Here is a 17,197-nt window from a genome sequence, read left to right as displayed (position 1 = left end):
GAAGCACATTATTGATCCGGTCTGCAAACCATTCCATGCTACACATTGTAACTGCCGTACTTTGAGTCTATAGTGTATTAATTTGTATATTTCTGAAAATTTTAAAAAGGTCACTTCATGTTTTTGCAAATCACACCTCCAAGGCACACAAAATATGTATTGCATTATTTGTTCCAACATCTCTGGCCTTTTTCTAAGGAAAAGTTTCCTCAATGCACTAGCTGCAGCAAAATCAGAAGCATGTTTACAAAGAACAGGTTTATGATTTCTCCACACTGAGCAATCTGTGGGAATCTTTGCCTGATGTGCCTATCATTTTACTTATATTTATATAAAAAATTAGTAAGTTGAGTAAAACGTGGCGTGGGATCAGTTTAAAGCACCAGCAGACCACTCTTCCAAGTTTGGAGCTTCTCCCAGCACCACAAATATGGAATTGTGAGTTTTAGTAAAGTCAATCAAAAAGCCGATTTTTTCATGAGGTTATCTTTAAAAAAGGAGATAAGACGGGTCTGGGTAACTATCACTCATTAATTTGATGTCAGTAATAGGGAAGAAGCTTGAGGGAACCATTAGGGATGCAATATATGACTACTTAGACAGAGAAGGACATATTAGGGACTCCAACATGGCTTCAAAAAAAGGAAGTCATGTCTTACAAATTTGATTGTATTTTTTGAAGAAGTCACCAAGCTGGTGGATGTCAGCTATTGGTCTGGCAGATAATGTCCACGAGTACGCAAAACAGACTCTGAAAAATAATTTAATGGTTTACATTTTTAAAAATATTTTTAAATACCAAAGAACAAAACATTGATTGTAGAAGAAAACACTTCAAATCCTGGAGTGGACAATCTAATTCAGATCATGATCTGCTTTGATGAATGCTTTGGAAATCTAATTTATATTTATAGTTTATATACTGTGTAAAAAAAAGGCTGCATCCTGATAATCCAATTGGTCCATTAAATAAAGCTCCCCAGAGTACTACAGAGATCTTCAGATCAATCAAGTGACATCGGCATAACCAATTGAGATGCATGTAACAATCTCTGCTCACCACCCCGACCTGCCCTCATGCCTTACTTGCCGCATGTAGCACTCCCGGGCTCCGGGTATACCTGGAGCATTCCCAGGCTACTACTCACGTACATTTCTTTGCTTCCTCCCTGTTACTATCATTCTCCCATTGGCAGGCCACATGTCCTTGTCCAATCAGAATCACTGCACGATTGTGATCAGGTTTGCTTTGTGATTGGCCAGCAAGATGCAAAATTTAAGCAGGGATAAATCTGAGCAACCTCCTCTCCCTCCAGAAGTAAACACCTTACTCCTGTACAATACTCCATATTCTGCTCCAGCCAAGAACTCACTCTGCAGTGAGGCTTGCTATCACAATCTTCAGGTAAACAGCCATGTACTTGGCTGGTTGAACAAATACACCTGTCTCTTATCGCTTCAGTTTTTAAGATATTTGAAGTTGTAAATGGATTTTGTAATTTAGCTCTTTAAAAGGAGCCTTTCCTCATGAAAGCACGTGGCACTTTGTTCAGTGAATTGTAGGAGTTTGAAAAGCCGCGGGTTATTTATTATGCCACACATAAATATTGATGCATTTGGATATTTTTGTCACTATATAGCGCCTTTCACAACCTCAGGACGTCCCAAAGCACTTCACAGCCAACTAAGCACTCTTGAAGTGTAGTCACTGTTACAATGCAGGAAACGTGGTAGCCAATCTGTGCACAGCAAAGTCCCACAAACAGCAAAGTGGTAATGACCTGCCAATTTGTTTTTTTAGTGATGTTGGTTAAGGGATAAATATTGGCCAGGAGAACTCCCCTGCTCTTTTTTGAAATAGTGGCATGGGATATTTTACGTCCACCTGAGAGGGCAGACAGAGCCTCAGTTTAACGTCTCAAAAGACCTGCACCTCCAAAAGTGCAGCATTCCCTCAGTACTGCACTGGTATGAAAGCCTAGATTTTGTGCTTAAGTCCCTGGAGTGGGACTTGATCCCACGACCTTCTGACTCAGAGGCAAGATGCTGCCACTGAGCTACGGCTCACACCCGAAGTGAGCAAAAGCTCGCCAAACACTTTTTCTATGGAGTTGACCACATCACTTGCCTGGGGATCAAAGCACACTGCAGATTTTATGCTATTCCCCGTTGTTACAATTTAAAACACTACTTCTGAACAGAGCAGGGCTTGTGTTCACAAGGATCTTTCTGTGGGTCAAAATTACAGAGAATTTACAGCACAGAAACAGGCCATTCAGCACAACAGGTCTATGCTGGAGCCTCCTCTCACCCTATTTACTTCATCTCACCCTATTTATCTACATTGAAATTAATTTGCCATTTGCACACGCATTCTGCAAGTTTGCATCTTCTTGTATTTTGTCACAGTCCTCCTCAGTATTAACTAAACTCCCCATTTTGGTGAAATCCACAAATTTTGATATTGCACTTCCGATTCCCAAGTCCAAATCATTTATGTAAATGGTGAACAACAACCCAGCACTGATCCCTGTGGAACACCAAATCCTGGAGCTCCTTACCTAACAGCACTGCAGGAACACCTTCACCACATGGACTGCAGCGGTTCAAAAAGGCCCACCACCACCTTCTCAGGGGCAACTAGGGATGGGCAATAAAATGTCAGCCTTGCCAGTGATGCCTACATCCTGAGAATGAAAAACAAAGTTCTAAAATGACGAGTTAGTTGATTTGTTGAGGCTAACACATGCTGGGTATAGTGGATTCCAAAGACCGAAGTTTGGGAACATACTTTTAGGAAGTCAGGATATGCAGAAAATATCAGTGTTAAAAGCACAAGACCTGTGCAGGAAACTGAAATCATTGCTGAAAGCTTCTGGACAACAGGATCTGTACGGTTTACATAGCTCACTGGAGGCCTCTAGTGGTAGGATGTATATACTGCACTAGACAAATGGGCAGGTCCTTGTGAAATAACTAATAACCTCAATGTTTTGATACAGCCAAGTCATAGACAAGTATGCCTACAAACACGACTTGAGACCTGGCATAATACAAGAGCAAAAGAGGATCACTAAGAATGTTGCAGTTTGTGGGACCTTGCCGTGTTCAAATTGGCTGCCTCATTTCCCTACGTGACTACACTTCAAAAGTACTTAATTGATTGGAAAGCGCTTCTGGGACGACCTGAGATTGTGAAAGGTACTATATAAATGCAAGTTCTTTCTTTCTTTCTTTATTTAATCAATTTCTTATCCATTCCCAAGAATTACCATGAATCCCCACAGTGTGGAGTCTAACTAGTACCCTTTCAAGTCTTTCCTTGTCAAAAACCTTTTGGAAGTCTAGGTGCACCAAATCATACGGTTTTCCACAGTCTATTTAGGTTATCACTTCCTCAAAGGAGCCAAGGAGGTTGTTCAGGCAGGATCTTTCCCTTCTGAATCCATGCTGACTACTGGTAACTAGTTTAGTGCTGAATCCTGAATTCAAACATTTTACACAAGATTAAAGCAAGATTATTGGGTCAGAGTTTTATCACTCTTTTTGAATATGGGCACCACATTAGCCTATTTATAATCTATTAGTACCTCCCCAGAATCCAGTGAACTCCTCCTAATGATTGTCAGTGCCTCACAAATCTCCTCCCTGGTCTCTCTCAGCATTAAGACCATCTATCCCCGAGGATTCAATTCTTTCCATGCAGGGACAAAAATGCACAATAACCGCTAATTAAAGTCTCAATATTTGACATTAAAGCAATTTGCAGCAGCAGAAAACCCCCCATTTTGTCCCACCTGTCCATCTCCAGTGACAGATTTTACAATATTGCTGCTATAGAAACACAGGAAAACATTCAGCTTTCACATTGTAAAGGCTCCTAAGCCAGTGGCATTTGTTACATTAGAATACCACTTACTTCCACTACTGGTTAAAAATGAAAATGTATAGATCCCAGTCCCAACAAAGCATAACTTCAACACTGCATCAGCAAAGCCCACTTTTTGTAATGTGTTTGCCACCAGAAAAGGGAGAGGGTGGGGGTGAAATTGGTCTTCGGCAGTAGCGCAAAACGGGCGAAAGCAAATCGGCAGCCCTTTTTCCACTGCATCCGATTTTCTTTTCTGTTTATTTCAATGGAAAAGAGAAATTGGGGAGGGTGTAAAATGGGCTGCCGATTGACTATCGCTTATTTTGCGCTATTGCTGAAGACCAATTTCACCCCCGATGGGTTTTGATAAGATAAATGGGGAAAAGCTATTTGCTCTGGTCAGTGTGTCGGTAACCAGAGAGCATAAATTTAAGAACATCGCTGAAAAGATCAACGGATAAGATTAGGAGATTTTTTTTTGCACAGAGGGTTGTTAGGTCATGCCCAATCAAAAGCAGAATCAATTAAAGCTTTTGAAAGGGAATTGGATGAATATTTGAAAAAGATAACATTTAAATGGGTACAGGGAAAGGGCACGAGAATGGGACTAAGTGGGTAGCTTTGTCGGATAGCCGGCACAGGCACAGTGGGCTGAATGGCATCCTTCTGTGCTGTAAAATGATATGATTCCATCCCCTGTAGGATATGCAACCATTTATCCCCAGCCTCTAGCTATGTAAATGACAGAGCATAGGTTGTGTCAGATGTGTACATAAACGGTTGGCAAGTATAATTTTTTCACCAAAAGGTTATGGAATAAGTTACCAATGGAAGACCCTTGAAGTGAACAGTTTGAATGGGGTACATGCATTGCTGGAGAGAGATGTTATTGAGGGATAGAGTGCCAAGGCAGATGGTGGGGTTATTGGGCCTAATGGCCTCTTCCTTTTGAAGACCTCAAAACAGTCCATGCAGAGGCAAAACAAGGAAAAATGTACAGTTTATTCTCATGGTGATGCCAAAAATTATTAATATATCAATACTTAACACTAAAATAATTTTGCAGCAACAGAAATCCCCTATTTTATCCCCTTGCCCGGCACATTATTAACAGCAGTACTGATCGTGATAATAGTATCTTGCCCACTCTCTCTATTCGAAGACTTATTTTAGGCTATAATTCCAAAACCCGAGATCAGCTTCACATAATTCTGTAAAGAAGGCAACAGCTCATCACTGATCTGAGCTACATTCACAAGATCACATTAGGCATTTGTGCCAGCCTCATATGTATCTGTCGCTTCACCTGCAACTCCAGCCTACTTTCTTGAGGCAATGGTAATTGCTCCAAACCAGGATCACAGTAAATTACCCACCTACCATTTAGACTCGGCCACTTGCAGCAAAACTATTGTAACTTTCCAACAAATGGGAATTCGCAGCGATAGAAAATCAGGTTCAAGAGCACACAGTGGCAGAGAGCTTGTGGTTTGAGACAATAGCTGACAAATGCAGGGCATGGGAGAGGAAAGAGAGTAAAAGCTTAGATGCACGTAAAGTAACTGAATGAAAGACAGTACATGAGATAACAGTCAATTACTTGCTAATATTCAGCCCAGTAGTCCAACATTGAAAGCAGGAATTATATAACTGAACAGTTCATTTAAATAGAAACTATCCTAGATATGAAGGAGGATCAGATGGGCTGAATTGCATTTGCTACCATAAGTATTCTTACAATATTCATGCCTTTGGATTATGCTGAAAAATTTATTAACCTCACAGCATGACACTTTACACAGATCGCTCTCTTGTCACTTTGCCATCCTGAAATAAGTTTTTCCAACAGCCCTCACTCTTTAGCAATGGAAGAGTCCAAATGGATGTTGTTAAACTGAGACTTTGCAAAGACACCTACAAATGTGATTCTGAATCACATGTCCAATGCACAGAAAGAGAGCATGTCCACCAGAGGGGCAGGGGGAATGAAGACAGGCTTAACTGGTGATTCTCAAATTTTCACCTACTTCGCTTGATGTATAGCTGTGTGATGCATTATTAATCTCAAATCATATAACAGCAGGGTTTTTAATCAAAGAAAACTCCAGTTTCTGACAGAGCTAAATAATCCAGGTTTACTCACTGCTGACAAGAATATATCAATGGAAATTCAAGAGTTTTGACCACACAAAAAAAAGTTCAGAAGTACAAATTGATTTTTTCTCCCAATTCTTTCTGCTTGTATTGTATAGAAAATATATATCCAGCAACCTTCAACATCGTGAGCAAATTTAATATAACAGTAATGTCGCACACATCGCTTGTTCTTTGCCTTTACATAAAAGTCAAGTCAGCTCAGTCAATCACATAACTGACTTGCTGAAACAGGGCGAGGTGGTATCATCACTGACACCCTTCTGTTGCCGTTTTAAACAGACATTTACTCAATTAATTTAAAAATCCTCTGTCAGTAGGCACGCAGCAGTTCAACTCCTTCATGGCCTGAACACAGTGACCTGAACCTGCATTCAGTTTCAAAAATGTGAAAACAAGTTTCACACTGTAAACAGCAACAACCATTCAGAAATTATTTGAAAAGAGGCACAACCTTCGTCAAAGTGTTTGACAAATCTTTTCTCATTGTTTGTTAAACACAGTGTGACGATGCAGGTGGTGTTAAAACGTAGCATGAAAACATCACTGGGCTAAAATTGACACCCTGGGACTTCTTACTTTTTAATCTCAGACAGTTCCCCTTTAAGGATTATGAGATCAGATCTCAAACCTGTGTAGGCAATGTCTGATTTATTTGTAAGCCCCCATTTAAAAAGTTAACAATTCATTTCCAGATGGTTTTGATTTTTTTTGGGGGGGACGGGCGGAGAAGGAGGAACTGAATTTTGAGGGGGAAAGAAAACACATTTGGTTGGCACTAGAATGAAAATTATAATACCAAAATACAGAGGGATTTGGTCCCCTTCCTTTCAGCAGCATTGGCAATTGGAAAAGAGAAAGAGGAGCAGATCCTTTTCACAGAATACGAGTATTCGAAACAAATACCTAAACAGACTTACCGAAGAGCTTGCTGGGAGTGTCCTCGCTGTCATTTGATTCCACAGGCACAAGCAGAGACTCATTTAGCTCATTGTCTGAAGTGGCCGCCTTGTCCTCACCTCTCGATTCTGCATTCATTTCAGCTCGGAGGGACAGCAAGGGTTTGCTCAGTTGTTGTCCAGAAATCATGGGATCCTGGGAAAGAAAACGATGAGTGAAACAAGGTTAGCTTTGGTGCACACTCTCTCCCTTATCTAAGTCCCAGGCAGCTCCAGCTGCTATTGCTAGCTGCAGTCAAGTGAAGAGCTATTACAGATTCAATGAGTTTTCCATTACTCTCCGCCCTATTAAAGATCTACTGGCATGCGAGGGTTTTGCTATGCTTTGTCAAAATACTCTTTTCAAGAAAAGCTGATTGAAGAAACACTGCAGTGTAAGACATGCAGCCCAATTTTTTTTTAAAGTCCATTTACGCTTTCAAAAAAAATGTGCAGTTATTGTCGTCATCAGGTGCACTAACTGGTGCTAACGTAACCAGTCATAAACTTTCTCAAGAAAAAAAATTAAAAGTTTTCACCCTTTGCAGTGAGTGTTCTGCAGCAGCGACCCTAAGGAATTCTGTGTACTGTAAAAAAAAATAAAATCTACCATTTATAATAAAAATTCAACAGATGGAACATTTTTTGCATTTCATATTTATGAACAGGAATTACATAATAATTCCACAACTTAGCTCAACGGGAAGCTAGTGATTTCTGGTCACGTCAGAGAAGATCCAGCTAAAGTAATAACTTTTAGGGTTCTCTTTCCTAGATTATAGTTTGACCTATGTCAGGAACAGCAGGCAAGGAAAGGGTCAACTGCCTGTTATTAAACTGTCTGACATTTACCTTTGATGGCTACCGTTGCTCTTGTAAACCTTCACTGGCGAAAATTGGGAAGAACTAAACTCCCTGAGCTATCCCTCTGCTATTTATTGCAAAGTTTATGCCTAAATGGGTCTATGTGGAGAACAGGTGACTGGCATTCCTTGTAGGCTGGATAGCCTGCTCTCTGTGTCCACTCACATTGGTCGATGAATGCCTGCAGGTTTTTAATGTATTCATTTCTGAAAATGGTATTTGATATGACACATGATAATCTATGAAAATGTTAATCAATAAAAATAGTTTAAGCTGTCATCAAATGTACTCCTTTAGTCAATACTAATATCGCTGCAAACAATGTCACTGTCATCAGGGCTTAATTTGCACACCACTTAAATATTGGACTCGGTGCATCAATGTACTGGTCTTCAAAGAGGTAAACACATTTTCCTCTTTTTAGGACTGATGCACTCCACATGCATTTAGCTGCAGCAAATCCTCCCCTTTGAATACCTTGATAGGTCCACTGGAGGGCAAAATTAATACTTAATTGAATCTCACAGTCATCAAAATAATCAATACTTTTTTATTATTTATTCTTTACAGTCTGTTGACTGTTTGAAAGCTCACGGGGGAGGCTGGAAAGGATTCATGATTTTAACATGCTGTCGTTAAACAATGCAATTTTCAGCACGCATTAAGGTTTGGGCTTGTGAAACTCACGAGACCGCAAAAAAAAAGTGACTGAGCTAAGGGCACACACTGGAAAGAAATTAATTTCTGACATCCAAGCGCAAAAAAAGGGGGGGAAATAAAACGCAGCTGCACACATGGAAGAAGGCTGTTTCTGAAGCGTTTTATCATATCAAGAGCAGAGCTGAGCTTTCATAATGCTGACATTCCTCATCCTGACAATCCTAAACAAGTGGAAAGGATGAGACCGTAGATATCATCTTTCATCACAATCTCTGGCTCCACAACCAATGTGACAGCTTTTTTCTTTTTGCACTGTTAATTACTAAATAAAAATTACTCCCAAAGTAATACAGTTCCAGACATAATTAGACTGTAATGTTTAATCCAACATTATAGTCTTGAAATAATATTAATAATAAAAAAACATTTCAGCTGCTTTGTGTACACATGAACCTTTCACCACAGAGAGGCTAGGTGAAATGCTGGAGCCCGACCAGTGGCATTTTCTAAAATCGAAGATCATTAAATTAACCGTTAGTGCTCCAAATGCCTTTTGTTCGATGTTCACATTTGCTCCCTTACTGTCCAGTCTTGTTTACTTTTACCATAGAATGGTTAATGGTCTTCAGAAAGCTTTACTAGCAAGCTCTATGCAAGCAGTACAATCTCTCTCTCTCTCAAAAATATTTGTTCGCACCGTATATTTTTCTTTTTATTTGACCACTGAAGATTTTTCCAGCTGAATATTAATTAATATTCCAAAGTAGCATACGAGCAGACTCTTGCCGATGAGTGTACTAAACACAAATGCCCTACAGATATCGGAAGAAGCAAGTTTCAAATACGTCCACAAATTCCAAAAGATTGAAGGAAGCTAGCAGGTTCAAACTTAACTAAATACACTCCAATGAAAAATGTACAAAAAGAAATAATCAAGCAAACCAAAAAGAACTCAGGGTTCACCTGTGACTACTGATCTGCCAGTGACCTTATGGTGCAAGAAAGATTCAAAACGGACCTAATCTGACCCTAGCTTTAGGTGTGCTCGTGGTACACACGGGATACTCACAGTCCACGCCATACTCTCTTCAAATATGTAATAAAGTATTCAAGAACTGCTCCTGCAGAGAACACTTCACGCAGTCGGCATTTCCTTCTACACCCAGTGCCACCGAGCTCAATATTCTTTCAGCTGAGCTATTTGTCTGTCTTTCAGTAGCACAGCATAGTTCAGATGGCAATCCTCAGCCCAAGACAGCTGAATCACTTCACTACCTACAGAGTACGCCATTTTGAAGCTATAATATCCTCACACTGTCCTCTCACTGCAGTTCCTCTATCTACCCTTGCTTTGACAAAGACAGAATTTATATATAGTTTTCTCCTGAATTTTTATTTTTTTAATACAACCTTTACTAAATGGCTCTACAATGTAAATTTCAGGACTTTAGTTACAAGTTACACCCATCAGCTCAATAAAGTTTTAAAACTATGAACTTAAGATAATGATTGCAAGCAAATAAATGTAATCTTGATGGACACACTCTTCCGACAAAACAAAGACTTAGAAGCAAACCACTTCTCACATGAAGTACAGAAACAAATTTATTTTTACCACCTTGCAAAAATGTATAACAGCAATGAGGCCATATATCCGTTGTATGCTACTACCAAGGGATTTCTTGTCAAAGTCAACTTCCAAGGCAGCCTCATGGGAACTGTGCTGTGCACATTCTCATGGAAGGTGTGAAAATCTGATTTTCCAAAATGGATCAGTAATTCTCTATGAAGGAAAAAAACTAAATCGATAAATCTTTGCTAAGTAGATTGCAAAGGAAAAATTATTCTTCCATTGACAGCGCATTAGGAAGTCTAAAACAATCTAAGCACAGTGCCAGCACGTTACCTCCATACCAAGAGTTCTAGATACTTACACAGTCATAAGACATCTAATTGGAGAGCTTTACTACACAAATGAGAGACAACATGGTGTGCAATCTGTAAATCTGTCTGAAACAATATAGTGCAGATAATTAAGTTTAGATGCAGAAGATGGAATGAGTCACATGATTAGCGTTACAATGAAAAAGTTCTGGGTGATCATGGTGTGCATTTTGGGTTCGTCTAGTTTACAATGCAGATATGTACACTTAAAAAAAAATCACCTCAGATACTTCACAGTGCAACATTAATAAAAGTACATGGATTAATGACCTACTTTTCCTACTGTGTTGTGTTGTGACAAGAGACAGTTGTTTCCCGCAGCAGTTAAATAACAATTTCAAAAAACTAAGGACAACATGCTGCACTCTTCCAGCTGAAAATCAAGCTCTTCAAATTTTTTTAATGTTTTTCAACACATCAGCATGAGGCATCGACCTGGCTGGAATTACTTAGATCTAAAGTAAATGCACTGATTGTTTACTCAGTGTGATTTTTCTCCCCCCCTTTGAGCTGCAGACAGTCACACCGGCAAGCTACTGCCATGGTGGCTGTTTCTGTTCCCTGTCTTGGTCCACTGTAGCTCGTGACACGATCAATAGCCAGGTTATGAGGCAGAGAAAGCTAAAGAGAGATTATGCTGATGAGGAAGGTGACAGAATTATCTCACTGGATTTGTTCTTTGCATCACCTTCAATCTTTTCCAGTTCTGACAAGGATAACATCCAACAGAAAACAAAAATGAAAACAGCAGGCTGTGATTGAATTTTTTGACCAAACAAATGCTAAAAGCACTCTCTCATTCCAGGACAAAAAGAACTGCCTTGAAAAAAAACCTGTAATTGTGACCCTTTTTTAATACAGCATTTATATGCTCTTGTAACAACAAAAAATAAGCACAGTTATTTCAACAGCTGCAAAAAGCTAGGAGGAAATTTAAGCAAAGAAAATGTTGATATCATGTTCCAAATCAGCACACAAAGTTCCTCTGCTTCTTACTGCGACCAAACAAAGAGACACCAGCAGAAAGACTTGCGCACAGAATCGATTCACAAGTGTTTCAAGCTGTGATTCTGCAATAGGAATAAAGCGCAAATACTTTTGTCTTAAGCCACGTATTCGTTCAAAGGGACCTACAACTCAAGTACTGTTAATAACGAGAGCGGAGAAAAAACAACTCGGAAAAATTAACCGTTAACAGGACCAGTGAAGAAACTGCACAAGCACAGCCCAGTTTCATTTCTGGTTAGAATATCGAGCTAGTCACATTCCAGACTCTTGTAGATACAGGTGGGAAGTTACAAGAGTGCACTAGCCCTAGGCTAGCAAGATATTAGTAAAGTTACTAAATTTCAACTGTTAGAAACTGGTTTGTTTCCCTACTGTCAGCAAATGGTGATCTTCACTGTGACACTCAATATCCACTTTGATTTCTGCAGGATATAAACATGCTGATACGGACGATGCAGGAGAGGAACAGGCAGCTGGTATTAGAGGACTGATTTGCACAGGAATGAAACATTCCATATTTTTCTATTTGTTCTGCGTGATAAATTCCACCCACCCCCCAGCCCGCCTTCTGATTTTATGCCTTTACTGCTCTTTTCCTGTTGGACTACATGGGCTTATTCCACAATCCCACACTCCCTGCAGGGAGCCATGCTTACGGCAAGCACAGGTTAGAGAATCAGAACGATAAAGTTGTAGCCCTGTATGTGATCCACATCCCGCTTCAAGCATGGCTTTCCCACCGGAAGCGCAGTGCCATTGAATAAGCTACAATGGTTCCATGGTATTTCACCGGGTGGTCTTTCTTCAGGGGTGTTATTAAACCAAATGGAGCATCACAGGTGAGCACAGCCTTGTCCTCACCCACTATCTTCCAACAGGGAACTCTGGAAAGGGATCAGGAGCAGCACAAACCTGGCTGGTTTCCTTCCCCAGTTATGTGGAGGGTAAGTGCAAGCTAAAGAATAAGATATTAGGAGAGGTGACCAAAAGCTTGGTCGAAGAGGTACGTTTTAAGGAGCAACTTAGAGAGGTGGAGAAACTTAGGAATGGAATTCCAGAGATTAGGGCCTAGACAGCTGAAGGCACAGTCGCCAACGGCAGGGTGAAGAAGGTGGGGGACGCAGACGTGGTTAGAGTTTGGAGGAACACAGAGTTCTTGGAGGGTTATCGGGCTCGAGGAGGTTACAGAGATATAGAGGAATTTGAACCTGAGAATGAGATTTTTAAAATCAAGGCGCTGATGGTCCAGGGGCCAATGTAAGTCAGAAAGCACAGGGATGATGGGTGAATGGGACTTGGTCAGAGTTAGGGTATGGGCAGCAAAGTTTTAGATGAGCACAAGTTTATAAATCTATTGCATCATGGAGAGAGGGGATTGAGGGGACAATGAATTATCTTAGAAGGTATGAAATGTAACGGGACGTATTTCAGTAAAACATGCATTGCAACATTGCAAAATAAATTTTACAACTTAAAAGAATTTTTTCTGGCACAAAGTGGGATTGGACAGACCACAAAGATTCAGTTAATTCAATTATGCTCAAACAAGCGATCTCCTCCAGCACTTCTGAGCTTATTGCCTATAAACAATTACACAGTTAAATTCACACTGGTCCATTCATACAGAATCATTATTTATCAATCACATGTTTTCCTTTTGGGTGCCTTCCTTTTAATACACAAGCCCCCTTAGCTGCAAGAAAGAAAGAACTTGCATTTATATAGCACCTTTCACCACCTCAGGACATCCTAAAGTGCTTCACAGCCAATGAAGTACTTTTGAAGTGTAGTCACAGTTGTAATGTAGGGAAACGTGGCAGCCAATTTGCATACAGCAAGGTCTCACAAACAGCGATGAGTTAATGACCAGATCATCTGTTTTTAATGACGTTGGTTGAAGGATAAATATGGTCCAGGACAACGGGAGAACTCTCCTGCTCTTCTTCAAATTGTGCCGTGGGATCTTTTACGTCCATCTGAGAGGGCAGACGGGGCCTCGGTTTAACATCTCATCTGAAAGACAGTACTTCCGACAGTGCAGCACTCCCTCAATACTGCACTGAAGTGTCGCCCTAGATTATATGTTCTGGAGTGAGACTTCAACCCATAACCTTTTGACTTAGAGGGGAAAGTGCTGCCACTGAGCCAAGACTGACACATTAAAACTCTCCTCTGCAGCTCTTCCATCACCAGTAGTATTGAGTAGTTTGGTATAACACCTCGGTTGACTATACTAGAGACAATTCGGCATGATCAAGAAAAGTCCTGAATTTAGTGGGAACTTGCTTCATTCTCTTAACATTCCAACACATATCTATGACACCTCTCTCTTCTCCAGCATCACTCGCAGGCTTTTTACTGAACTTCCATTCACCAGGTAAGCTTCCTATCATTCTCCAAATTTCAGACTGACACTCCTCTTCTCTGTTAAGATTTTCTAAAAAAAATCCCAGCGTGCTATTCTTCAGCTAAATTGGGCCGTAAGACATTAAAAAAGACATGCTTCTGATGAAAGCTAATTTAGTTAATTTAGCCTGACTGTAAATTCTCTGGAAAGAATCTATGCTATACCCTTTTCCATTACTTTCCACACCACAAATAGTGGGTTCAAAATGCTAAGAATTCTCAAGCGAGCCAGAGAATTTTGATCAAAATGAATGGGAGTAGAAATTCGTCTTGGGTGGAAATCATGAAGGATTTAGATAAAGTAAATAAAGAGAAACTGTTCTCATTGGTGGAAGGATCGAGAAACAGAGGACACAGATTTAAGTTGATTGGTAAAAGAACTAAAGGCGATGTGAGGAAAAGCTTCTTTTAACGGAGGAAGTAGTTATGATCCGAAATGCGCCGCCTGAACAGGTGGTAGATGCAGATTCAATCGTGGCTTTCAAAAAGGAATTGGATAAATACTTGAAGGGAAAAAATTTGCAGGGCTGTGAAGAAAGAGCAGGGGATGGGGCTAACTGGAGTGCTCTTACAAAGAGCCAGCATGGGCCCGATGGGCTGAATGGCCTCCTTCTGTGCTGTAACGATTCTATGATTCTATGGTAGTGCAAAAAAGGCGATATCAAATTGGCCACCTGTTATACCTCCCGCTCAATATTCAGTTCCACTGACTTCAACAGACCTGAATATAAAGCGCAGCAGATAACAGGCGGCCAATGGGATATCGCCCAAGACAGATTTCTACCCCAATTATCCTAATTTCTTCTGATGTATTAATGTACATCGGGATTATTCTACCAAAACCTGCATTTAGTGGGATTAAAATACATACACATCTTGTGCTTGTTAAACATTCTGAACAGGTGTTTTCTTGAATTTAGAAATGTATGTGATTCTTTTATTTAAATAAGCTCTGTACCATATATCAAAAAGCTGGTGCCACTTTTATTCACCATTTGCCTCAAGGTCTTTGGGTAAGAAAAAGGTGCAGGTCATATCTAGTGCATAACAAAGGGCAAAAGCCTGTTTTTGTTTCATCTGGTTTCAACAAAAAAAAATTAACACAATGGAAATAAAATATGGCCCAGACCTGTCACTAATCCCTGGCTGGACTCGAGGAAAGTGGTCAGAATAGGGAGACGTATATCCTCAGATTCGACTGCCCTCAGAGCAAGATTTCCGGCCTGCCACAAACCAATAATGATTGCCTGCGGTGCATCAATTAACGACAGCTAGCGGCCAATCCAGGAACTGGATGCTGACGGCTCTCAAACAACTGGCATCACCAATATTGCCGGGTGTGCCTCGGAGTGACTTCGGCACCTCCTCACCTCCCTTCCACCCCCACAACCCCCACCAAAATAATAGTAATTTCGATCAACAACTGTACCTTTGTTGGACTGCAGTCATTTCATTTTTTATGATTTAATGAGTTTCTTTATTACTACAATTTGATCATTTTGTACATTATTTGCAGTTGAAGCATGAAAAATGTTTTTTTTTTCAACTTACTGTTTATATTGTGCAGCAGTTCTGAGAACAGATCACTACTGTGAATGTACCAATGGGTGGAAAGGAATGACATGCTTTAATATATTTATCCACAAATCTTTACTTACTTCCCTCCCCAGAAAAAATTGCAAGCTATTTTGTCACCTGGCTTCTTATTACAAGTTAGATACTTAAATTTACCAGGGCTGTACCTAACTTCCAGATCAGTGCAGTCTGCTAATTAATAAGTGAAACTGCAATGTGAGTGTTTCTGTTGAGAAAAAACACACTGGGCATGTGCTTTAAAATGTCTACGTTTTGATGATACACAGCTTCTTTTTGCAGTATCTAGGTGCAGCCATTCAGAGCTGACACTCTGGAAGGCCTGTAGATTTGGGTTTAGATCTCAAATTCTGCCGATTTGCTCCTTTGGATTTCACGAGTCTGTTTTTTTTTGGAATGGTTTGTTCCCAGCAATATTCTCTCCCGTTTGTGAAAACATTCTAAATCCATTTGCAACAAAGCTGGAGGGAGTGCTTTTATGTTTCTCTCGTTACATAAAATTAGCTTTTCCATTCAGATGTGGTGGTCAGCGTTTTGTATTGCAATTGTTTACATGCAGGCTATGAGGCCCCACAGTGTGTAATTAAGTGACCCATGAAGATAAAAAGTTTGGACGCTTCTGCTGTAGATTGACAGTGATTACAATAGAAGGTTAATAGGCAACAGTATTTAAAAAAACAAAGACCCTAATACTGGGATGAAAGAGTATTATGTGAGACCCTGCCAAATTCAGTGTATAATTAGGAAGGGCCAGAATCACATGTGTTTAGTGGGTGAACTAAGGCAGGAGTTAGACTATATTTACAAATAAACATTAAAGTTCTACCTAAAATCTGCTGAGGGCATACTAAAACAAATAGCTAACTGAACACAATTATTTCATAATCTGTCAGATTTTGCATTTGAAGTCCCAATAAAAAAGGTGCTTTTTAATTAAAAAAACTTTGTGTGCAGGGGAAAAAAGAAAATTAAAGAACTCTAATTTGAAACATTACAAGCTGCATCGATAACTCTACAATGAATTACCTACAGAAATAAAATTGGGGGAATAAAATGATCCAAACATGGTGATATAGATTGTTGCTCATCTGATTTGCAGTAGAATTTTTAGTAAACAGTAAAACTTGAAGAGCTTTGACTTGAATAGAGTTGAGTAGATTAATATAATAACCTAGAAATTACTGTTTGCTGAACACATTCGTATAATTTTCCTTTCTCGGTTATGGTTGAGGTGTCCGCCCATTTATTTTAGTGAATGAAGAAATGTCATCACAAACATATTAAATACTTGTACAGTAATATCACAAATAGTGGCTATTTTCCCCCTCTTAAATATTTAAAAATCTACCTCAGCTTCTCATTTACGTGTGAAAAACAGATTCTGAAGAAGCTAAACAAATATTTCTAATTCATTTGTAAAATATTTTCTATTACAGATTTGCTGTGTAAGTGTTGGGAGCACAGAATATTCATCATAAAAATTACCAAGGTATCTTTTAAAAATAGAGTATGAAAGCATATTGCTGCTTTACTACTGAAAAAAGTCTTATAGTAAAAGGTCCTTTATTGCTCCAATAATTTTCATCTGGAGCACCAGATTTCCTACCTAAGTCACTTTGCAGAAAATATACTAATATTGGCATTGGTAAATTGGAACATTAATTTAAGATAATGTTTAAGATTTAAGGTTATGCTACAAGACAAGTAGACGAAGGCTCATCGTTGAATTGCAAGCAAACTGCAAAAGTTCATTGACTGA

At 39.6% G+C, this 17,197-nt stretch overlaps 1 protein-coding gene across 1 annotated transcript in view; it reads right to left on the bottom strand.

Moving 5' to 3' along the window:
- Positions 1 to 17,197, bottom strand: part of pou6f2 (POU class 6 homeobox 2) — a 542,822-nt gene that overhangs the window by 518,839 nt on the left and 6,786 nt on the right. Inside the window, exon 3 of the mRNA XM_067980970.1 lies at positions 6,946 to 7,120. Within this exon, the coding sequence (XP_067837071.1) occupies positions 6,946 to 7,120 (175 nt within the window). The remainder of the gene's footprint in view (positions 1 to 6,945; positions 7,121 to 17,197) is intronic.

The sequence above is a fragment of the Heptranchias perlo genome, chromosome 3 (assembly GCF_035084215.1).
Source record: "Heptranchias perlo isolate sHepPer1 chromosome 3, sHepPer1.hap1, whole genome shotgun sequence".
In the NCBI taxonomy this organism is placed as follows: Eukaryota; Metazoa; Chordata; class Chondrichthyes; order Hexanchiformes; family Hexanchidae; genus Heptranchias; species Heptranchias perlo.
This window is presented reverse-complemented; position numbering and strand designations above follow the sequence as displayed.